Here is a 24,500-nt window from a genome sequence, read left to right as displayed (position 1 = left end):
CCCGTAAGAACTACCCACGATAATAAGCTCTCCCAAAGGGAAGAACTGGATGGGGGGGTTAATACGCTGACGGGTCCAAAAACAGACTTCGAGATCCGTCATGTTGTACCGCTATAGAAATGTAATGTGCATACAGTGAGTTAGCAGCCCTAGGACAGTGAGACAGCCAGAGCCTATATAAAAGAATCAAAGAACATCTGGCGGTCTCAGAACCTCCTTTCTTTTCTTTTCTTTTTTTTTTTTAAGAATAATGCTTCAGGAAGTTTTCTAGAATGAAGTCAAACCAATCTGTTGACTTATCTGCAGGAGCATATATCGAACATATCACAATATATGATATATCATTAGCGTTGTCGTCTTGGGGTAGACCCCGGCGTTCCCTTAGTCTTGTGTAAGGGGGTCTCAAATGGGGCATCCATCCTCACAGCTTTCTTTCCAGGTGTGACTTTCTGCCATGCTGTCGGTTCAGGACCAGGTTTAGGCAGCGGGTCCCACCCAGTGAGTGTAGGGCATCCAATGCGGAGGTCTGAGCAGAATGATGGCAAGTCTTCCGGGACCCTAAGGGTAGCACTTTTGCCATCCCTACGAGCCGTAAGGCTAAAGGGGAAGCCCCAACGATATGGTATGTCATTGTCTCTCAGGAGGGTCAACAACGGTTGTAAGCATCTTCTCTGTTGCAGCGTGACCCAAGATAGGTCAGGGTAAAGTTGTATGGGGGCTCCATCGAACTCCAGGGATCGCATGTTACGGGCCTTTTGTAAAATCTCTTCCTTCACTTTGAAATAGTGAAGCCTGCAGATAACATCCCGTGGATTAGTCGAGGTTCCTCTAGGGCGAAGGGCTCTGTGTGCCCGATCTATAGTAATCTTGTTAGTAGAAGGGGTACCCAGAATGTTATTAAAGAGTGTTTGGAGGACATCTTGTAGGTCTTCAGGTCCGGTGGCTTCTGGTAAACCTTTGAGGCGGATGTTATTGCGTCTACCCCTATTATCAAGATCTTCGACATGTCTCTGCAGTTCACGAATGGTGTTAGCTTGTGAGATATACTGAGATTGGAGTTGATATAGATCTAGCTTATTGTGTTGTACTGTCTCCTCAATGTCCTCCACTCTATGGGTTAATTGCTTAAAGTCATTATGGAGCACCTGTATCTCAGATTTACAGGTATCTCTAACCTCTTGAACCAGTAACCTAAAGTCTCTTTTAGTTGGTATATGCTTCATGCATTCACGCCATGAGGAGTAGTCATCATCCTCTGGGTCTGATGAGGACACCAAGGCAGAGGATTGTCCTGGTTTGCGTTTCTGGGATGGATACACAGGGGTGTCAACTCTACTTGCCCGATCGTGCAGCGTTATCTGAGAGCGCGGTGTGTTCCGTGGGGGGGCTCGCCCCACACTCAAATCCCTGGTTTGAGGTGTGCGTTGCGGCCTAGGCATAGAAGCCAGGGGCCTATCCCCTGATCCACGCGTGTGGTCTCCCCCCCCGGGACTCGGATGGCCTGCTGCATCTTCCCCACCTTCCGTTTGAGGCATTGGGGACAATGGATGGCTCAGGGGTTGGTTGAGATCCGCGGGTTGTAATGCGGTCTGCGCAGACCATTGCAGGACGGCCTCATGTACTGGCCAGTCGCCCTCCTCTCCTTCTGGGCCCTGTATGGTCGCGTGGGGTGCCCCGGGTGGTGTCAGGGTGCCACCTACCTCCACTGCCGATGTTGTGCCCACTGAGCCGGGCGACGGGGAGCCAGATGGAGTGTCCCCCTGATGTAAATCCGGTGAGGAAGGGAACTGCGTCCTGGCGGCCTTGTTTGCGTCCGTCGCCATCTTGCCACGAGTCTCGCCTCTCGTCTGATCCGAGCGGGCAAAGATTGAGATGATTGAGATTTCCGGAAAGAGGCAGAGGGGGTTTTAGCAGACTTCTTAGTCTTCTTCTCCCGCATGTTGGAATTGAGAAAGGGCTGCTAATCTCTGTTATTTAGCGGTCTTAGACGGAGCTCCGGGAAGACACGTCTTCTCACATCCCCTGGTAGCCACGCCCCCCCCCCCATTTACCTCTTTAAGGAAAGACATAACAGGGGTTTTTTTTATGGTTATGAGCGTCAGTATTGTGCATACCTTTTTATGCATTGGTATTATTGTATCGTTTTCAAAACAACCAATTTATTGCTTTAGTGAAAGCATCTTTTGGTTCATGAGGTAGTTATGGAACTTAGTGTTTGCGCATACCTTATATGTTGGTATCACTATACTGTTGCTGGAGTAAACACTTTATTGCTTTCGTACAAGCACCATTTGTTCATGAAGTGGTTAATTAATCTCAGTTGGGCATACCTTATGTTTGGTGCTACTATGCGGTCTCTATGATGACCCATTTACTGCTTTTAGTGAAAGCATCACAGGTACATGAGGTAGTTATGAATCTCAGTGGTTGCGCATACCTTGTTTATTGGTATTACTATATGGTCGCTGAGATAACCAATTTATTTGCTTTAGTAAAATTATTTTGGTTCAGGAGACAGTCAGGACCCTCAGTATGTGCATCCCTTATGTTTGGTATTACCATACTGTCCCTGAAATGAACCAATTACTGCTTTCGTAAAATAATATGGTTCAGGAGATAGTTGAGACTCTCGGTATGTGCATGCCTTATGTGTTGATATCACTATACTGCCGCTGGAATAAACACTTTAGTGCATTACTGAAAGCACCATTGGTTCATTAAATGGTTAATGAATCGCAGTTGGGCATTCCTTTATGTGTCAGTGTTATTATGCTGTCGTCTATGATGACCCATTTACTGCTGTTAGTGAGAGCATCATGGGTACATGGGGTAGTTGTGAATCACAGTGGTTGCGCATACCTTGTTAATTGCTATTACCGTACTGTCGCTGAGGACCAATTTATTTGCTTTAGTGAAAGAATATTGGTTCAGGAGATGGTTAGGACCCTCGGTATGTGTATACCTTATGTTGGTATTACCTTTCTGTGTCTGAAATGAACCAATTACTGCTTTAGTAAAAGGATATTGGTTCAGGAGATAGTTGAGACTCGCAGTATTGCATACCTTATGTGTTGGTATTGCTATACTGTCTCTGAGACAAACCGATTTATTTTAAGTGGTAGCTTCTTTGGCTCATGAGGTAGTTATAAATCTCAGTGTTGGGCATACCTAATGACTTGGTATTACTATGCTGCCTCAAAGAGAGCCAACTCACTGCTTTTGTGTAAACCTTATTGGTTCATGAGATGGTTATGAATCTCAGTGTATGCGCATACCTTATATATTGGTATTGCTATACTGTCTCTGAATAACCAAATATTTGATTTAGTGAAACCATCATGGTTCATGAAGTAGCTGTGAATCTCTGTATTTGTGTATACCTTGTGTGCTGGTATTATTATACGCTCTCCGAAATAACCAAACAACTGCCTTAGTGAAAGCGTCTTTGGTTCAGGATTCAGTTATGGATCTCAGTATTTTGTACATACCTCATGAGTAGGTATTAATATACTGTCCCTGGCATAACCAATTTACAGCTTCTGTGAGAGTACTTGTACAGGACGGGATGATTTACCATTTTTAGTGATGCATCATTGGAAATTATGAAGCCAGGAATCGGTAATGGGTTTGTTTCTTGGTTGGTTTGTGTAACTCACCATCTACAAACTGATCCCATCTTGGTAAAAGTATTATTGGTTGTCACGTATTTATGAACCTCAGTAACTGTTATCTGATTTCATACCTTGTGTATTTATATAGCCATAAAGGTACAGGATAGCTGATTACCACTTGGTTGAAAGCATTGTTGGTTATGATGTAGTGTGACTCTCAGCATCTACATTTCATCACAGTTCATTCTCTGTGGACTGTGTAACTATACTATCTACAGAACGACCAGTTTTACTCTTTAATATCACTGGTTTATGATGTAGTTCGTTATCTTAGTATTGAAATATCCCTAAGTTCATACTTTAGGCAATTGTATAACTTTACAGTACTTAGTTCAGTGCAACCCTAACGGATTAAACGTCTGGGGCTGCAACAACACAGTTACAGGCAAACTACTTGGGGTGGCTGGTTAAACGAGCACCAAGCGCATGACAAGTCGTTTAAGGGTTGTACCATGTCAACACCTTACTTGCCTCCTGCAAACTACTAGTAGGTTCGGGTAGGTGATGGCTTGGGCATTCTATGGACTCCATGCAGCCTATATTTTGTCAACCTTCAACCCCTTACATGGCTTAAGCACTTTTTTTCTTTTCTTCTTCTGAGGTTCCTGGGCCTCACAAGGTTATTCTTACATGTCTTCCCTTTATATCGGGCATCCATATTTGAACAGTAAACTTTGTGATGCATTTACAGCAGCTGCCTGCTGCTCGTGCTCCAAGCATATCATATAGTGTCCTTTTGTAATTTGGTGGTGTCTATGTTACACCACATCGATAAACTGAACATATCAGATAGTGTTCTTACGTAATTGGTGGTGTCTGTTACACCACATCGATAAACTGGTGACAGTTTAACACAGTTAACGCATTTTTTTTATTCTAACTCCTCCATTGAGTAGTAACAAGCTCCCTCATCCAGGCTACAGAAGTTGCCAGATGCTACTTAGAGGTCAGTCACCCTTGGAGGAAATCCAAGAATATTTTGACCTGTTCAGGGACTTATGAAGACTGCAAAGCAGGATAACACCAATGCCTGGTGACTTTGGCTATCCATTGACCTTTCAACCTCCAAAGGATTTCTGGCATGCTCCAATAGGATGTTAGTCTTCTTAGACCTGGGAGAGCTGACGTTTCCCCAAAACATATCTGGAGGAAAGCCGCTTGGTCGAGTGCCAACCTCTGGTATTGCACTGCAGAGTGGTCCTCCTCTACTACTAATGCCAATCTTTTGCCAGGGAGGAGGTGCTTGGAAGTTGTCCCGCCCCCCCCCAAAAAAGTATGATTTCTTGCCTAATCTCTCAGGTGCTGCCCTGGAAGATGACTTGGGGAAAAAGCAAGTTAGGTACCTGGTAACTTCTTTTCCAGCAATCTTCCAGGGCAGCAGAGATTCCCGCCCTGCCTGTTGGTCCTATCTGGTGGTCCTTCTGCCTACGGTTATTTTGTAATACTGAGGTGGCGGGGCTGTACCGCCCCTTTTATTTTAATTGTGGATGATGTGTTTCCTGTTTTAGGTGGATGGATCCTCTCTCAGGTGCTGCCCTGGAAGATTCCTGGAAAAGAAGTTACCGTACCTAACTTGCTTTTTTGTTGTTGTTGTGAATGTCCAGATTTGTATGTAGCTCTGTGCTTTTACAGGTGCAATACAACTTTAATTATCATCACGTTGTTGTTGGTTTATGGATAAGAACAAACAGGAGGATTGCATGTCAAAATAAGCCATTTATCCAGGGACGCAAGCAGTTGAGAGTACATGCAAATTTCAATTATTTTCCTATAAAAGTTAAAGACTATGCCTACCTAATTCCTGAGCCAACTTGTTGGTCCCTTAATGTGATAGGGAAACCCACTGGCAAATAAGGTGTCTCAGAAGTCAGGATGGATAAGTCCAAACTCCACTTTTAGGAAAAAAAGCAAAGGATAGAATATACATGCAGGTATCTTTATCGCTAAACCTATGGATTGTTTTGACGTGTAATTTTGCTTATACGGTCTTATTTGCTCGGTTTGACTTGCCAGGTTTTACAACATTACATTAAAGCACCATAGGCTGTGTACCTACAAGTTCTTTAGGCATAAATCCCACTTGCACAGACCTGCTGTTTTCATACATGGCATGTCGGGAAGGTAGATTTTATACTTTTCATTTAGAATTCTTAAACTAAAGGTGTGTCTGTTTTTTTTTTTTTTTTTAATTTCGCTTAGTTGGCATAAACCTTTACCCCTTTGTAACTCATCAATTTAAAGGCATTGTATAGTGTTTAGTAGGCATGTGCAATTCGTTTCGTTCCAAAACGAAATTCCGACAAAATTTCGGAAATTTGGATGTTTCCGAATTACAGCTAAAACGAATGCAAACGAATCAGAATTCCCGATTTCCAGTAATTCGTTAGCGGTAGTCCTGTCGAAATTTTGTTTACTGGACGAAATTTTGTTGCAGCAAAGTGACATTAGAAAGAAGAAAAACATTTTTTAACAGTCTGCAGAAGATGAAAAAAACGAACGAACGAAACGAAACTTGGTTTGCAACTAGGGATGCCACAAATATAGAAGGACCTCAGGTTAACAGCTAAGTACACATTCAAAATTAATGTATTGAGAACTTTAAAAAAAAAAACTTTAGTATTGTCCTGCTCAGTCAGTTCCTGGTTTAGTTGTCCAGCTTTCTATGTCACCTTTTCACCTCCAGTCTGCTCACTAAATGATAAATCAGTCTTCACGGTTGTTTTACTAAAGGTAAATAGGCTGTTCACTTTGCAGGGAATTGCACTCTGAAGGGGAAGTTTTCCCTTAGTTTAGTGATTGAGGTGAAGCTCTGCTAACTTTCGTCATCCAGTTAAAGGCAGGCACAAATAGTTGAGTGGTGTGTGTTTTCTTTGCAAAGTTTACCTTTACCACATTTACTAAGCCAATGGAAAACTTCCCCTGCATAGTGCAATTTACTTTGCAAAGCCTATTTGCTTTTAGTAAATTAACTTCTTCATCTCTGTCTGTGTAATGAGCACAAGTGACGCAAGAAGCTGTAATGATGGAGGAAGACATAGAGAAGCCATCTTCCTGATTATGTAGTGTGGTAGAGAAGTTGCTGAATAGATATTTGGCAGCTAAAACCGCTCCTCGGTATGTATCTCAACTGATTGTTTAGCTATTTACCTCATGCTTCTCTCTAAACATCATATTAAAGAGAATCTATCATTTTGTCCAGTATAAAAGTGCATTACTTTTTTTGTTTCTACAGACGCTGAAGTTACGATGTCTTTCATTAGCGAGTTCCTGCGTCAAGCTACATTTTTGGAGGGCCATTCTGAGCAAGCCACAGTATGTATTTAATGTTACTGAAATGACCAAATATGAATTTACATAATAGCAATTACGTAGTAGTATAAAATGCACACTATCAAAAAGAACATTCTTCCTGGCACATACATTTTATTTCAGTGGAAAAAAAAAATACAGTGACCTTTAAAAAAAAAAAAAAAACTGTTCTGAGCTTTTAGTTATAGGTTGGAAAAAGAGATGCATATCGGAGTTCAACAAAAACTCCATCATAGAACCTCTTGTCCCTAGTTCTTCCGGGAGAAGGCAACATAAGCCTAATAAGGAGGGTTCAAACTCCTGACCTGGCACTTCCTGTCCCATGGTGTCTGCATGCGGGTACATGCACCCGTAGACTCAACTTGTGTCTCCCTTCGCCTCCTGGCCGAAAATGTGAACTGCGCATGCGCCTGCCCCAAGGTGCTTTGCGGCCACCCGAGAATCTTCACATTTTCAGACGGGAGCGCGCAGAGAAGACACAGGTGAGTATTAACCTTCTGTTAAAGCTTTTTTTTTTTTTTTTTTTACACTTTTTGCATAGATCTACTGCGTGCTAGCAGACAAAAAAGAAACGGAGGCTTTAATTATCCTTTAATAACCTAAAAAACTAAATATAAAAAGGTGTCAACGATTAAAGATAAAATAATTTCCAGAAATGCTTTACTCTGAACAGGCACAAGTAAACCCAGCCTGCATAGGTGCAAACTGCACAATGGTAATCTTGAGTCTAAGGGGCCCATTTACACTAAGGGCCCATTTACACTAGATGTGGGTCAGGCAGATGCTGGCACCCCCTCCTCCTATTCCAGAGAACTGGACACTGCTATGTCAGGGATTGGGAGGTAATCTTTATATTGATCTATCAAATTATATATCCATCTTACTATCTACTCACATGAATGTGTCGGGTTTTTTTTTCCTCTTGTCCACTTCTTACTGAACATGCATGCCACAAGACCACCAGGAGTACAGTTCCCCACACATGTTGTACATATGTTGCCAATAGAGACATTGAGACCAGTTAGCAGTAACAGACTAACTTCCAAAAAATGTTGGGTGCCATTCACACTTCTGTACTATAGGTTTTTCTCTCTGCTGCTTAAAGTTCAGCTAAAGCATGTGGAGAGGTCTTTGTCATTGTTTTGATTGATACATCTAATTCTGAATACTTTTAATATAGATGCATGTAAAATGTAGCAAATGTACATACATTGAATTTTCAAAGAGTTAATCTGCGCTAATGGAATAAGTAGCACAAAGGAGAGGAACCTAAGGTTCTGGAAGCTGCCACACAGAAAGCTAATAAGCCCCAATCTAATTTCAAAACAATGGTATAGCGCTACACATCCTCTAATTAAAAGTGCATGAAGTGAATAAATGACAATAAATATTACAATGTATAAAGTGATCAAAAGCTACACATCCAATAAAAGTGCAACAATTGTATCCAGTGATCAAAAGCACAAAAAAAAACAATTGTGAGTGATTAAGTGCCCGAACAGTCCATTAGACAAAATAAGTCCAATCCATAAGCGTGAAACAAATACTGTATATAAAACGTTTATCTGTGAAACGATATGCATAAAAAGTTTTATCCAACGGAAGTGAAAAAATCTCTGTGTCAAATTGTCTTAAAAACACAAAGGTGTTCTCCGTGTGTTCCAACACATCCCCCAGTGGCTATGCACTCACCGAAATTTCTAGCTGTCCAACACAGCTGTCCCAGCATATAGGTAACCAGCAAGAGGTTCTCCAGGTAATTCCTCTGTTCAAAAATACAGCGGCCGGCAAACAAACTGACACAAATCCCGTCTCCTTGAGGTACAAAGCGTGATGTCACCAAATCCCGCCCCTAATGCGTTTCATCATACAATGTCTTCAGTGGGTGGCAGGTTTTCTACATTGTAATATTTATTCACTTCATACATACATTGAATGCATGTGAAGTAGACATGTAAATTCAGACACAATTTCGTGAATTTGGATGCATCCAACAATGAGTTTCAGTCAGTTGCTGACCAGTTAGAAACGACCACTGTTTGCTTGTGTTAGAGTGCTGGCTGGCCGACTGCCAAGATTCTGGTGCAACAGAAAGTGATAGGGGAGGGTTAGATTTGAATGCCTGTAATGCAAACTTCAAAAACAACACATTTATTAACAATGCTTATAGATACAGAGATAAATACAGACTTGCTTTAGTGTGCTTTGATTGCGTGTTCCTAATATGTAATACTTTAGTGTGCATGATCTGGGCACAGGTCTTATTTTAAGCTGTGAGTGCATAATAAATCTGCATCCTTACAAAAGGCAACAATACCACTGCTTAAAAAAACGCACATTTAAAAAGAACAGCAGCATGCTTTACAAATGTGCTTTGGGCTGCATAGTTTCATGAGTCTGATGAATAAATATAAGGAGGAAAAAGCAGGCAGGAGAGTCCAATCAAATAACTTATTAGTCACATGGCCAGCTCTCATCCACTCAAGGAGCATCACGGACTACTTCTGGCTCCACACCACAGCCTGCATTTTATGAATGGGTTGTAAAATGTGAGTTGTGCAGAGTAAAGTGGAGTATAATGGAGGTCCACTCTTATAAATAACTGGTAATTCTTATTTTTTTTGTACATTTTTGTGCACTAACATATTTTAAGCTGTACTTTATTTCTCATGTACTGTTTTTTTATTTTTTTTATTTTTAGCAACATGTTTCTGGCGGTCTTCAATCTGCTCCTTCATATGATGGATCTGCAGATGCTGCTGCCTTAGACAAGGCCATTAAAACAAAAGGTACGGTTTACTCTTTGATTACAACAGTTTAAGCTACTGTGTTAAGCACCTACGTAACCATTACAATGAAGTCTTAAGAATAGACTTACATATGCTTCAGTATTCCAGCAATAACTACAACCTTTTTTATTTTTTTTTCTCATTTGAAATGTGATTGGTTGTGATGAGTACCTGAAGTTTGTGCAGGACTTGGTGACACAGAACTTTAGCTTATTTAGCTTAAAGAACTGTGATTTTATAAGAACACATGCCTCTCCCCATGTATCACCTATCCATAACACTTATTCTAATACTTAACGTGTCCCTCCCTTTAACCTTAACACTTAAACTACCTCTTAAAATAAGTATTCAACCTACTTAAACGTAAGCCAAAGTTAGCCTAAAATGTAACACTTTTTACCTAACCTACCCTAACATGTAACCTCATTCTTAAAATAAAACCCCAACCTAGTGTAGAAAATAACCCTTAGCAGTAAATGTCATTCTAAAACTTAAACCTATGAACCAAATGGGTAATATTTTGCTGGTTACCAGTCATTAAATGTGCCGTTGGGCTGAAAATTAAGAACCAAACCGCATTATCGTCAAGTACAACAACAAAAAACCTGCTGATCTTGTTGTCACCACCTGTGGGCTTAGCAGAAAGTTCAAACAATCTTATGTTTTTTTTGCAAATACTAGTCCCATTAAACTGCATTACAAAGGGAACAAAGGAAGAAATGTTTGAAGTCTAGCCTATGTGCGAACCATGACTCCTTCCATAGATGCAGTGGAGTGAGTGATGTGACCATGCAAGAACAGTAAGTTGTTCTCCGGGTCACAAGGTAAAAATAAAGGGAATAAAACATGAAAGAGAACAAATGCAGCCACCTCATCCAAGGACTGGTAGACTGCAAAATATTACATTTTTGTTTGAGAATAGATATATTTTAACCCTATTCCACCTCCTAAACCCTTTACCTAGCCCTTATATGCATCGTCCCCCCTAACTCCTGAGCCTAAAACTAACATGCAACAGAGCCTCCAATATTATTATCCTTTTAACTATGGCTAACTTAGTCCAAGAATGTATCACTTGGAACTATTGGTCCATTAGATACGCTTTATTAGAAAAGTATCAATACCCAAAAGCTAGCAGTCTCACGCTGAGAATTATCTTTGTCCAAATAGCAGTACCGAACTAGTGCTCTTCCTTTCTGCAGATCACCTCTTATAAAAAAAACTCTATGGGTTGTATTTAAAATAAGTGTGCAGAGGCATTAATTCTGTGAAACTGACATTTACATTTGTATGCAAATAAGGCAAAATCAAATGAAGAACAAATGTAGTTGTTGAAAAATACCACATTATGGTCACCAGATGGAAACCGAGGAGCATAGAAAATAGGTATTTATTTCTCATAAATACACAAATTCAAAGATGAGATACTTTAATAAATGAAATTTACTTTGTGTTGCAAGTTGTGGCGGGATCGAAGAGGTATTGGTGGTTCTGGTGTAGGGGACAGGGTTTCACAGGAAATGTTTACCTTGGGACCAAGTTGCAGTTATATTCCGCATGTGTTCATTTTCTATTTCTCTGGAAGGGCTTGTTCACACCAGCCTGTGCGTCCTAGCCAGAGTGCATTGGATCACATTTCAGCCGGCTTTTTGGGTGCGGGAGGAGGCATGGCGGTGCATTTTTCTGACTGCTCCGGACCGAAATGCAGGCACTGATGTGCCACGCGTTCCCATGCGGGGGCGATCGAATTGCGGCCGGAGGGCATGGCTGCAGTGCCATTGAGTTCAATGCACCGTCACGTGCCCCTCCCGCCCCAAAACAAAGTGAGCCGGCCATAATGCGATCCAGCATGTTCCGGCCAGAATCATGCTGGAACGCATTAAGGTTGGTGTGAACTAGCTCTGGTACAATTTTCTTTCATTATTTAAATGTAGCTATTGACCCCGTTAGAGTAGTAGTGTGGTCTACAAACTACTGAATTATTAACTTGCATGGCCACTATGAAACCCTAAGGCTACAGAAGCCTGTGATTTAAAAAACTCAAATTATAATTTAAATCCTGTTGATAACAGACCCTGAACATGATTCCAATATGAACCCATAGGAGCTCACTACGAACAGTTCAGTGCAGCAAAGTGTAATATACGCATCTACTATATCTATATTCAAGCTAGGCGGTCCCAATTTGTACACCCTTACAAATTGTCAGCTGCTTTTCAGGATTTTAAATTCCTGGGGAGTGGGAGACTTGGAGAGGAGTACAGTAACCTATTATGTGTTGGGCATGTAAAATAATTTTCTGAGTATATAGTGACACATTTTAAAATCACATTGTGTGACATGTCTTGTGTAATCCCACAACAGTTCTGTTTGCCCACATTTAAATGCTTTTCAATTAACAATCATCTAGAGGCCAGAGACAGAAAGATTTAACTGTCTTTTTATGTGATAGTATAAGAGATGTTTAGAGTGGAATCCACGATTGTATCAAAATTGAAATAACTTTGTAAAATAAGTTTGTGGGGCAGCAAAAAAATGCTACAGCCTTCCAAATCTGTACATATGCAAAAATATATTCTATTCTTTTTTTAAAGGTGTTGACGAAGCAACTATAACCAATATTTTGGCCAAAAGAAGTAACCAGCAGCGTCAGGCCATTAAGGCTTCTTACCAGAGTTTAACTGGAAAGGTAATGTACAAAAAACAATAAATACAACAACAATATATGTGAAGGCTTTGTTTCCCATTCTCTCTTTAGCTGAACACCACAAAACTCACGAGCATGAAGATGACTTGAGCTGACCATATACTGCTCCAATTTCAGCCATGTCCTGCTGAGTCCAAACATTCTTGGCCAAACGGTGACTGCAGCCAATCAGATAGTCACTGTTCGGATATTCAGTAGTGCACTCACCATGGATAGCATGTTAGAATTGATGGGGGAATCCTATATATAACTCCTGGAGGAGTACAACTAATAGGAGTTTTATATGTACTCATTTCTCACCTAATGTGATGGCAGTTCAGTCCAGTTGGCAATGTGTGGTGGCAGGGCAGTTAGTATGTAGTGGCAGGGCAGTGAGCATTGTGTGGTGGCAGTGCATGGCCGTTAACAGTGCATTGTGGCAGGGCAGTGAGCAGTATAAAACAATGCTTTAAGCGGTCCCCAGCCTAGGTAATAGTGCAATAGAAGTTCCCCTGCTGTTTGTGTACAGCATAGCAGGCAGGGGATCCAGAGCGTAGCAGGCAGGGGATCCAGATGGGGGAGATTCCTGCAGAGGGAAGCCTCTCCCACCCGTCAATTTCTTAGCGCATGGGTGGAGGAGGAAGATTTTCTGGCCATCTTTGCTGCTCCTCCCTGCCGGAACATCTTCAGCAGCTTTCTGTGAGGAGGATCAGCCATAGTAAAAAGGTCGCCTGTGCAAGAAGGGAAGGATGCAACCGCACCTACGATCCCATCCACCTCAATCTCCACCCACCTGGGGAGAGGCCAGTGCTGAGAGAATGCCTGCTGGCTCGTATGGGGAGAAGTTATACAGGAGACTGAGGGGACACACTACACTACACTACACCCTGGGGAGAGGAGAGAGCCAAAGGCAGATGAGATCTTCTACCGTACTAGGCCCCTCCACTGAAGTGATGTGATTCGGGCCTGATATGAGAGGGCTGTCTGTACCCCCTATTGGTGGCCCTGTGTTGGACACTTTATAAACTGTTGAATGGTCTACTGCCATTGTTGTAAAAGATTTGAACTCTTCCTTAAATTGCTCCACTGAGTGAATTGTACTTGGCGTTTTTTAATGGACTTTCTTCTTGATTAATATTATGCACTTTTTTATTGGGAATTTCTAACATAGATTTGTTTTCCCAGGCGGCGGAGGTTCGAGGGGCTTGGAGGGGAGAAGGAAGGTAGACAGGCTTTGGGGGGAGGGACTTTTTTAACCTTCCCAAACCCCAGCCTTTATATATGGGTGGGTTGTCCTCAATGACACTTGTGCTGATGAGACTACCTAAAAATATCCAGCTTGCGACTTTTTTTGATTAGTTTATTAGCCCCATAAAAATAACTGGCTGAATATCAAAATTCGGCCTACCCACCTCATAGATTTCAGTGAGGTTTAGAGAAAAGTTGGAATTTCTCAAGGAGATTCACTCATCCTTATTTAGGACACCAGACAATCCTGATTCATGAACGGCATGATTCTCTGCAAATTAGGTGGTATTATGCTTGCATGTATTTAGACAAAAAAATCTCCATTTCTCTGGTTTAATTGATTGGATAGTTTTGGTTGTGAGGTAAATACCAACCAAATAATTTAGGTATTTTTTTTCAAAGTAAACCGGGTTCAAATTACAAGTTTACTTTTAGTGAAATCGCCCCATCCCCGTTAAACAATTACCCTCCTCCCCACTCCAGGATTCTTCACTGTGCAGCCCTGTCTGGTGTAACACAACACTTCTGAAAAATGTCTCCACCGGGTCCTTTTCTTAGTGTGCATGTGTGCTACAGCTCCATTCATTCCTATGGGTAAGCTGTATTCTAGCCATCCTGTGAAAGTTTGCTGAGCAATGGACCTGGGGTTCGGTGTTTAACAATGCAAGAGCCTGGGCGACAATGAGAGGCTGATGTATAAATGTTTTGCCAAGCGAGTAGCCATATGAATGCCTCTAGATGCTGTCACTAGTTTGAGCTGAATAGTATGTGCTCCTCAGCCCCATCTAGTGGCAGGAATGCCATGCAAACAGCATTTGCCCAGCTATATGCTGAGTAGAATGTTTATGCATCAGCCCCAAAGTGTTGGTGTAAGAAAAATGACACGAAATATGATTTTTTTATGTCATATTCCTTTTCTCGAAGCATAGGATGGGAAAAGTTCAATTATAGATGATTGTTGCCGTTGTTGCATAAAGTTCATAATGTGTTTAATTTAAAAGTTGCAAATGATTACAGGATATGGTATATCTTACAGAATGAGTCTATAAGATGCTTGATGATTACAAAATATAGTATATCTTACAGCAGAAATCTATAAGATGCTTAAGAAACGTGGCTTTAGTTAGTATAGTAAAAATAATCCTAACAGGTGTCTGTCTATTCAATGTGAGTGTGGGGGTGTGGGCGTGTCTTTGTGATGCTGTGCGTGTGTGTGTGGATCTGTAGGGAATGAGTGTGAGTGTGTGTGCATGTGTGAATGAGTGTCCCTTGAAGGATCATCCCTCATCCTTTTATCCATGCTTTTACTTTAAAATAAACAATGTGATGTTTACCTTAAAAGTCTTTCTGATTAGCATAAGGGAGTGCCATACTCTTAGTAGCTGAGTCATGCGTTCTCCTTCTATCCCATTTTGGGCATCATAGTCTATGTCCTGATTAATGTGGTTTATTCTTCAAACTCATTTTGAAGGCCAAGTCTTCTTGAGCATTCCTAACAACTGTTTCAACTATACTTAGGTCTGCCTGTCAGGCTTACTGATTGATTACCAATTGTAAACTCAAAATCAGCAGTACAGTAAAAAACTGAATCTCCAAACTTGGATAGATTAAAATATAGAAAATCAATCATCATTTAAGGTTCACACATACATATTTCAATATCTGGTTTTAACAGTTGGGAAAATAATAACTGGGGGATGATGCTTACAATGGCATTCATATTTGATTTTGGCAAAGACAGCCCATTGTCCTACAATCCTGTTTTGGGCTTTGAGCATTGAAAACTAATGCAGCACTTCAGACTGCCAACATAATGCATGTGTCAGCCTTGTGGAATACAACATATACTTGCCTTGGTTATCAGATTTTGCTGTGCTATATAAAAATATTCTGGATTTGCTGTTCTGATTAACAAATTAATGTCAGTTTGCACTTGGTAACTAAGCCTGCTGTTCAGCATTTTACTAACCTACTTCATAATTCGGTATTGACTTGCAGAATCATTGAGTCTCCTATTGTCACAAACCCCAATCTTTTGACTTGAAATTTCACTGACTTTTTAGGCTGAGGTCATGTGGTGTTTTGTGATACTTTACATTATTAACTTGAACAGGTTTTGACTATGCGCAATGTATTTCTAGCCTCTGGATGAAGCTCTAAAGAAAGCTCTTTCTGCTACTTATGAGGAAGTGGTTTTGGCCCTGCTGAAAACTCCAGCTGAATATGATGCAGAGGAGCTGAAACATGCCACCAAGGTAATGTAAATGAAGCGTAACTCATACATGGCTTTGTTAGAGTAAATAATGATAACCCATATCTAATTTAGTTGTACACATCCAGTAGGATCAATAGATAAAAGTATGCAATCGTTTACCTGTTATAGTTCTCCGCAGCGCTGAATACTGAAAAATGGCCTGGCCAGGAAGGGGGTCTAAACACCTGGTCTTGAAGTGGTTAAAGACATTTTATCTGTTCATTTTAAGCAGTTGTTGTGTTCTAGAACCATTACAAACACTGCACACAGGTTGCTGACATTACAAATACATTTTAAGCAGTATTCATGGCATAATGTACATATTTTGTATTTTTGAAAGGGATTGGGAACTGATGAGGATACACTTATTGAAATTTTGGCATCAAGAACAAACCTAGAGATCATGAATATAAAAGCTGCCTACAAAGAAAGTAAGTATCCTAGGGATACTCACGTAATATTCATTATTTGTGTCTTCTGAAAGTTGTCGGTTTAATATTCATATTGCTATCTGTTTGCTTCATCATATTTTCAGCTATGTTCAGATTTGTTGGTTCTAGTTGATCTGTGTATGTAGTGCAGCCAATATAATACAATGACTATTGTTTAACTTGGTTTTATTTTAGAGATTAGAATTGATTTAAAATGTCGGGGTCAGAACATTGAACCGTACAGACCAATTTACTAATTGCAACCTTTAAATACAACTATTCTGGAAGAATGAAAAACTGTGGAAGCTGAACTGTAATAATTATGATGTCATTAAGGTTTTTAAGTATTACATTTAGGTGAGCCTACAACATTGTCAAAGCGGTAATTTTGTTTAGCTCCTATAGTACTTCCTTGTGCAAAATTAATCATTTACAATCCCTTTTTTTTTTTTTTTAGCCCTTAGCCCATAGGAAATTGTTTCTACCATGAAAAGGCCAGTGGGTTGTGTATGTCCCCCAGGTCAGATCCTGGAATAGGTGCCTGGGAACAATATTTAGGTCTTTCTTTCTCATTATCAGAAGCAAGAAATGCTACAACTCAGGTTAATTCAGCATTTAAAGCACATCTAGGGATGTAGTATTCCTGCCAAGTTAAACTCATGTCCTTGTATTTATTAAATTAGCGTAAGCCAATGTTCTCAAACATATCAAATGGAACACTATGTGGTTTTATTCTACAGAGTACAAGAATGACTTGGTAAAGGATATCACTTCAGATACATCTGGTCATTTCCAAAAAGGTCTGCTTGCAATTTTAGAGGTATGTTCCTCCATATCAGTGTATGCTTTTTCCATGTAAAATCAATCATTTACGGCTGAATTTACCATTTAGGCACTGTAATATTGAGAATATAGGCAACAGAGGCAAGGCAGTAACCTTTCCCTGCATAGTTATTTACGTCACATTCCTATTGCCTTTAGAAATACAGCCATATTAGCAGACTAATTTACACATTGGCATAATGTTTTTGGCCAGGTTAGTAAAACCAGAAAATATTCTGTAAATAAAAAAACCTGGCATGTGAGTTCTGCCTTGGGAGCCAAAGTGTCGAGATGTGATAGCACCAATGTAGAATCTACAGCTACTCTAAGGCAGTCATGGAAAGGCAGTAGGCGTATCTGAGAGGTTTAGGTTGACATCCTGTTTTTGGTAGAACCAAGCTCCAAGGAACACCTAGTGCTGGAAGCAAGATTTATGGTGAAGGAACCACTCTGGATTACATTGGACATAGTAGGATCCTGGAGCTGGGTCTGGATTGTACTGGAACAGTTGAGACTGAAAAGCCACAGTTCAGTACACAGGAATCAATAGAAAGTCGCAGGATGGAATAGAAAAAGGCACACCAGGGGCTCGGCAGTTAGCTTGCAGAAGTGTTGCTCAGGCAGCAAGCCATCAGCTGCATCAAGTTTAAATAAGGAGAGCAGTAAGAAGGTACCACTTTTCTTTTGCCACAAGCTGACAGGGGAAGAAGGGTGCCGTACACATTGGTCACAGCCTGACAGGGATAGAAGAGTAGGGTTCTAATTGGCTGCAACCTGACAGGGGACATGCACCACTCTGATTGGCTGCAGCCTGTCGGGGTGGATGCCCCCCTAACTGCACATGGCCACAACACTCTAGATAAAACCTAGAAGTGCATGCGGTCATGCATAATAGAAGCAAAGGCGGCATTGGATTGTGGACAGTAAGTAGCAATGGCGGGCTGTGTGCCTACAGCCTCCAGGACTGGAATTTTGGTCTGGTATTCCTGGAGAATAGGGAATACATATTTTATGTTTTTTTAAATATGACTTTGTAATATATTGCTTTCATTGGAATAACATTGTTTAATATCTTGTAGTGTACACGAAAGGAAGATCCCCGTGTGAACGATGAACTTGTTGATAATGATGCCAGGGTAAGACAGTGTTCTACAGTACAGCACAGTACTATATATACAGTTTATGATTAGAAGCTATTGTAGTACTATTATGTAACTTAAAATTTTGATTTTTCAAGATAATTTTTATTCCGAAAATATACGTGCACAGTAATCAGTGAATTCGGCTAAGCGAACAAATAGATAAATGAAAACTAAAAATATTATGAAATAATATTTTTACAAGTTAAGCACTTCCTATTAAACCATTGCATAGTATTGCTTATGACCTTCATGTTAAATGGCTTATACTGTTGTGTTAAAAACATCTAAGTTTGATGGTATTCTTTGCAAAATACATACTCAGGATAAAGATTAAAGGAACTACAGGGTGTCCCTTCCCCAGCAGGTCTTCCAAGTCACTCACTTACATGTCCATGATTGACAGCTATATTATATGTGGGCCTGCTTTCCATAGGAATAAATAGGAAATCTACTGCACATGCATGGCCATGCCAGCCGATACTCTGGACGCCACACCGATTCCTTACAGTGGCTCCACAGTGAATATAACTGTAGATCTTAAATTGTTAAGTGGACAACTTGGGAAAACTTGCTGGTGGAGGGGGCTGAGATGGTATCAGCAGGTCCAATCCCACAGTCACTAATACATGATGATACACAGTTTCTTTACTAACATGTTGTCAGCAAGACGTGACAATTCCACTCTGCCTCATCCTGCACAGAGATGTTTACAGCTTGTGGGACAACAATCTAAGGCCAGCAGACAGAGTGATCATCACTAGGGTTTGGAGATCTCCACAGTTAACCCTTTATACAAGATAATCACTGCCACCACTTGTTTTAACAGTAACGCGTATTGTTCCCAGCAAATGCTTCGACAATTCAAAAACGTAAGCAATACCTGCGATGCCCAATGTTTCTTCAGCCAGTAATATAACCAGTTTTAGGGTAGCACTCTTCACAGGAACAAGGACACTTTCTTATTTAGAGCGTAAAGATAAACTTGACGATTTTAAAGGATAATTTTTAATAAGGAAATGGTACAGAAAAAATATAGAGAAAAAGATGTTGCATAAAAGAGAGGCAAATACAACAGCAAAACAAAAATTGAATGAGAATTAAAGTAATTGGCAAAGTCCTGGGTTTCAGCAGAGTCTAGTCATTTAAGCAGAAAATTATCTGGGGTTGCATCTGTCACAGTTCAGCTGCAGACTTGCAGTTGAGCTGTTACCTGTAGTCCTTCCAGTATATACATACCTCTTACCCCTGGTTCTGCAGGCATGTAGGGCTGTGCTGGTGCTTGTAGTCCTCCAGGCATGTGCTCTGAACCTGACTCACTCTTGCACCTGGCTGCAAGCTTTAGGCATCAGCCGACCTCTCCTGCTGTTTCTTATGCAGCTTCTTGGCCAACCAGTGCAGTCTGCTTGTAGCCAATCCTGTGGATCCTCCCTCTTCCTTTCTCTTTTTAAACCCGGGGCAGCAAACGGCACGCTGCCCGAGCAATGCTTTCCTAAGCTAGTTGCCGAGTCCCCCATTTGTGATTTACCCTGAATTCCTGGAAGTTTTCCCGTGTACCGAACCTTTTGGCTTGTCTTTGGAAATCCCTGTCTACTGGCTGCCCTGTGCTTCCCTTTTGTCCTTGGAAATCCCTGTCTACAGGCTGCCCCGTGCTTCCCTTTTGTCCTTGGAAATCCCTGTCTACAGTCTGCGCTGTGCTTCACTTTGCCCCTGGAAGTCTTCAGCCTGTCCCTAACCTTTGATTTGTACCCTGTACCTGTTAGGTGAGTTGGGTGGACCTAGGGATTATGACCTGGGGTCAGCACGCAGCCAAGCCCATCTCCACCATCAGGAGCTCTGGCAAATACCGGCTGGCTCTTAGATTGCACATCCTGGGGAACCCCTGCCACCTACTCAGCATACCATGCCGCCTACTCAGCATTGCAGCACCCTGCCTTGTATTTGAACTTGCAGCTTTAGCTGACTTCCACTACCTCATTCAGTTCCCCTGCTCTGTTCCCCTGCTTGCTCTGTTCCCCTGCTTGTACTCCAGCTCTGGGAGTCGTCAGCCTACACTGCTTGGACCCTTTTCTCTGAGTGTCCCTGCCAGTGTAGTGGAAAGGGTCCACATACCTGACTCCAGTTCATACCTGTGAGTCCCAATCCATGACAGCATCTCTCTAAGTAAAACTTGGCAAAGATCCGGTTCGTATTAAAAATGAGAGCTATCAGCTGCCTTGCGAAATGGCTTTTTGTGGGCCCTCTAGAGGGAAAATATATCTGAAACCAATACTTTTTTTCATTTTGGATAGCGTACGGGAGTCAAGGTGTTTTAAAAAAATATATAATTAGGGAGATTCCCTCTTACTTCCTGTCCTGTAGACTTAACAAGAAATAAGTAAATCTTTCCAATGTGAGGTAACAGGAACAAGTGTCCCCACTGGAAGATTTCCCCTCTATGCATGTTCTGGGGGCAACTCAACATTTTGGATTTACCTTCCCTTTCCTAGCAGGGGCGTAACTAGAAATCACAGGGCTCCATAACAAAATTTTGTATGGGGCCATGTGATTTCTATTTACGCCCACCTGATATCCCAAACAGCCCACCTGAGAGTGACCCTGCAGAGCCCACCATAGACTATCTATGGTGGGCTCTGCAGGGTCTCAGGTGGGCTGGTCACACCCTCTTACCTGTCAGCCCCGATCCGCCGTCCACCCCCTCCTCCTCCATGGTCGCTGGTGGGCCCTGCCTCCTCTGTCGCCCCCTTTCGTTGCTGACATCGGGCTCAGTCTCCTCCTCCATAGCTGCTGGCTGTCACTGACTCAGCAGGGGCTGTGAGGAGGAATACACAGATCACTGACAGGTTTCAGTGATCTGAACAGCGGCGTGTTCCTCCTCACAGCTGCCAGTGACAGACAGAAGCTTGAGATGCCATTACGACCCAGACGGCCCACATGTCATCAGGGGGATGTCCTGGCCGAGCCCCATAGTGGCCGCCTGGGTCATTATGGCGATTGTTCTGCCACTGTTTCCTAGTGATGGTGATTAGGATAATGAGAGAGTAAATTTCCCTAATAGAACGACTGTCAGGTTTTTATTTTTGTCTTTGTTCCTAACACCTCATCACTCTATTCAACTGTAAATAAAGATTTTGCCTTTTAGTTTACATACTTTACATCTAAAGTGATGAGTTGTAAAGGTGTTTAATGCACAGTGTTATTTACAGTGTTTTGGTATCGTGCATATAACATGTATTCATTTTCCCAGGCTCTTTTTGAAGCTGGCGAACATAGAAAAGGAACAGATGTACCTGTTTTCATCAACATACTGACTACTCGCAGCTTTCCCCATCTCCAGAAAGGTAAGTTAAGGCTGATGGAGCTGCTGGATTCTAGTAACCTTCCTGTAGTTGCACCCAGAGACTCGCCGACGCTCCAGTAGTGACAGTCAGACAAATTTCAAGCCCTTTAATCTTATTTTTCAAAATGTATTGGCTCAAATGTCTTGGCAAATGTTACCAAAGGGTCCCGACCCTAGAAAGGTTGAGAACCACTGCTCTAATGGCAGCCTCCTTGTACTTTTAAAGCTGATGATTAATGGTTCTAATGTTTGAGTGGTAAATTTTCAGTCACAATTTGGATCCCTTTAAGGACAACGAAGTGGTGTCCCTTGATTCTTCAGTAGCAGCCTAGCTAGGACAATGGATCCTTTAAGTACCTCTGTTGGTAGTGCTAGCCTTGGTGGTAGCCTGCAGTAGCACCCTCCCAATAGGAAAGTTCTTCAGGCCTCATATGAGAAAGTAAGATAACTTAAAGCGCCAAGGAGTGAGGTCTCATTTCATTGCCATGGCAGCAGCTTCCGCCAAGCTATATAATTCTGAATGGCATACTCTGAAGATGCTCCAACCAGCAGCCACCTTCCTGGTTCTTTAGGCCCTAACAGAGGCTGCATAGGTTCCTTGGGCCTATGTTCAGGCTCCCTTACACTGACATTCACTCCAGGTAATAGGCCTGGGAGGCAAAGACTGGACCCTGACAAACACACATTTTCACCAGGCAGAACCTCGAAGGCAATGGCCCTTCTGAAAAGTCTCTCCAAATATTTATCATCTTCTCAGCACACGACTGCCATAAACCTCTTTTGTGATTGGCTGGTGGAGAATAAATATTCATATCCTAGTACATTGTATCTTCTCACTTAATCTACTTGGAAACACTTCCCTGTAGAGGAAAGAAGAAAACCATGTCCTTGAGCTTAGAAGACACCTATTGCACCCAGATAAGCAAAGCTCAGGCTACAGCCTAGCTACAAACATTCAATTTAGACCAGTGACACTGCAGTTTGTGTGCTTGTGTGTGCACTTTTTTTTTCTTTTTTTTTTTACTGTTCGGTTGTACTGATCAAGCAAAACATGCGCTCACACTCATTCCAACTGACCGCTGCGGGGTAATTCATCATGGTAATGTGTGGCAAGCTCTGACACTACTCAGAAGTGTTGAAGCTTTGCCTTTCCGAACTGGCTTGGCTTTTGAGCACATCTACAGGTGAAACTCGAATAATTAGAATATCGTGCAAAGTTCATTTATTTCACTAATGCAACTTAAAAGGTGAAACTAATATATGAGATAGACTCATTACATGCAAAGCAAGATAATTCAAGCTGTGATTTGTCATAATTGTGATGATTATGGCTTACAGCTCATGAAAACCCCAAGAACCCCAAATCCACAACCTCAAAAAAGTAGATTATTACATGCAATAAATAAAGCAAGGATTGTACATAGAACAATATCGGACCTCATGCATATGTACTCAGTACCTGGTTTGGGCCCCTTTTGCAGCACTTCCTGCAATTACTTTTGCACGATATTCTAATTATTCGAGTTTCACCTGTATATATAAAGGTAACCAAAAGTCCCTTTAGGAGACCGTTTAAGCACTCTGAATAGGTGCCTTTAAAGATCATTTATAAATACATATATAAAATTATATTTATTGTACATGTATTAAGAAGCATCAAACATATACTTTTTATATACAAAGATTTACAGACAATAAAAACACTAACTCTCAGCAATAATTGACGTCCATATGGACACCCCAGCAAACCTTATCACCAGGTCCAATTGCAAGACATTAAACTGGTTCCATTTGCTGCTATGTGAATCCAAAACGGAATCAAGAGCTCAAGAATGGTGGTGGGGGGTGGGTCCCTAGATTTCTCTATGAACTTTGCAAGGATTCTTCAGGAGGAGGACCTTTTCATTTACAAGATAATTAGCACTTGATAAAAGGAAAAACATATGAAATCATTACATTGAGCAAATTGGTTGAGAGCGCTACTACTGTATAAACATCACTCACGTTTAGGATGTCACTGTGTCCCAGGAACTCTGTGCAGAAGTGTGGTGTTAGCCCAGATGCTAGGATGCCAGGTGTGATGAGGGTGGAGTGAGTAGATGGGTATGTGAACAGACCTTGACTGGCCCTCCCATCAAGTGCTGAGGGCTATGTGGGCTCAGCGTCTGATGAACTGCTAATGACAGTGTCTGGTCACGATCGACCTTTGTGACTAAAGCACATAGGAATTTGTAGCTGGCTGAGGTTGGCATCATAATGCCATGTTTGTGAATGGGCTGAACAGTAGTGGTAAAGATGCTGTTAAGAGCCGTAAGGAAACAGCTGGCCAGGCTGAGTCCTGTCGGCTGTGCGAGAGAAGCCTCGCTTCGGCGGTACTGTCACCGTCAGAATACACTGAGCGGTGGGTGGACGTGGCAGTGAGCGCGGGGCTGATCAGCAGAAACAGTCTGTCTCACTGGGAAGTAAGGGGTGTCACACTGCAGTCGGCTATGCGTTTCGAGGCCACTGCCTCTTTGTCAAGCCTGGGATCGTGGTCTTCCACCACGATCCCAGACTTCCACCACAATCCCAGGCTTGACAAAGAGGCAGCGGCCTCGAAACGTGTAGTCGAAGGGGCCGTGCAAGGGACCGTGCAGTACGCCAACTGAGGTGTGAGGGGCCACTCACTGAGTGGACACCCAGATAAAAGCCAAGGCAACCGGGCAACCCTTATCTAAAGTGCAACTAAACAGAGTGATGTCAGTAAATATGTGAGCAAACATATGTAACTGAGTAGTCATAAACATCTATTATAACTTAATTTGCTAAATC

General features: G+C 41.7%; 1 protein-coding gene across 1 annotated transcript in view; it reads left to right on the top strand.

Moving 5' to 3' along the window:
• Positions 1 to 24,500, top strand: part of LOC108791718 (annexin A1-like) — a 38,917-nt gene that overhangs the window by 3,948 nt on the left and 10,469 nt on the right. The window contains exons 2-9 of the mRNA XM_018562279.1: positions 6,908 to 6,983; positions 9,682 to 9,769; positions 12,364 to 12,458; positions 15,845 to 15,958; positions 16,298 to 16,388; positions 17,129 to 17,208; positions 18,290 to 18,346; positions 21,597 to 21,690. Coding sequence (XP_018417781.1) covers positions 6,918 to 6,983; positions 9,682 to 9,769; positions 12,364 to 12,458; positions 15,845 to 15,958; positions 16,298 to 16,388; positions 17,129 to 17,208; positions 18,290 to 18,346; positions 21,597 to 21,690 — 685 coding nt within the window. The 5' untranslated portion in view covers positions 6,908 to 6,917. The remainder of the gene's footprint in view (positions 1 to 6,907; positions 6,984 to 9,681; positions 9,770 to 12,363; positions 12,459 to 15,844; positions 15,959 to 16,297; positions 16,389 to 17,128; positions 17,209 to 18,289; positions 18,347 to 21,596; positions 21,691 to 24,500) is intronic.

Source organism: Nanorana parkeri, unplaced genomic scaffold (genome assembly GCF_000935625.1).
Source record: "Nanorana parkeri isolate BGI_ZX_2015 unplaced genomic scaffold, ASM93562v1 scaffold569, whole genome shotgun sequence".
Taxonomy (NCBI): domain Eukaryota; kingdom Metazoa; phylum Chordata; class Amphibia; order Anura; family Dicroglossidae; genus Nanorana; species Nanorana parkeri.
This window is presented reverse-complemented; position numbering and strand designations above follow the sequence as displayed.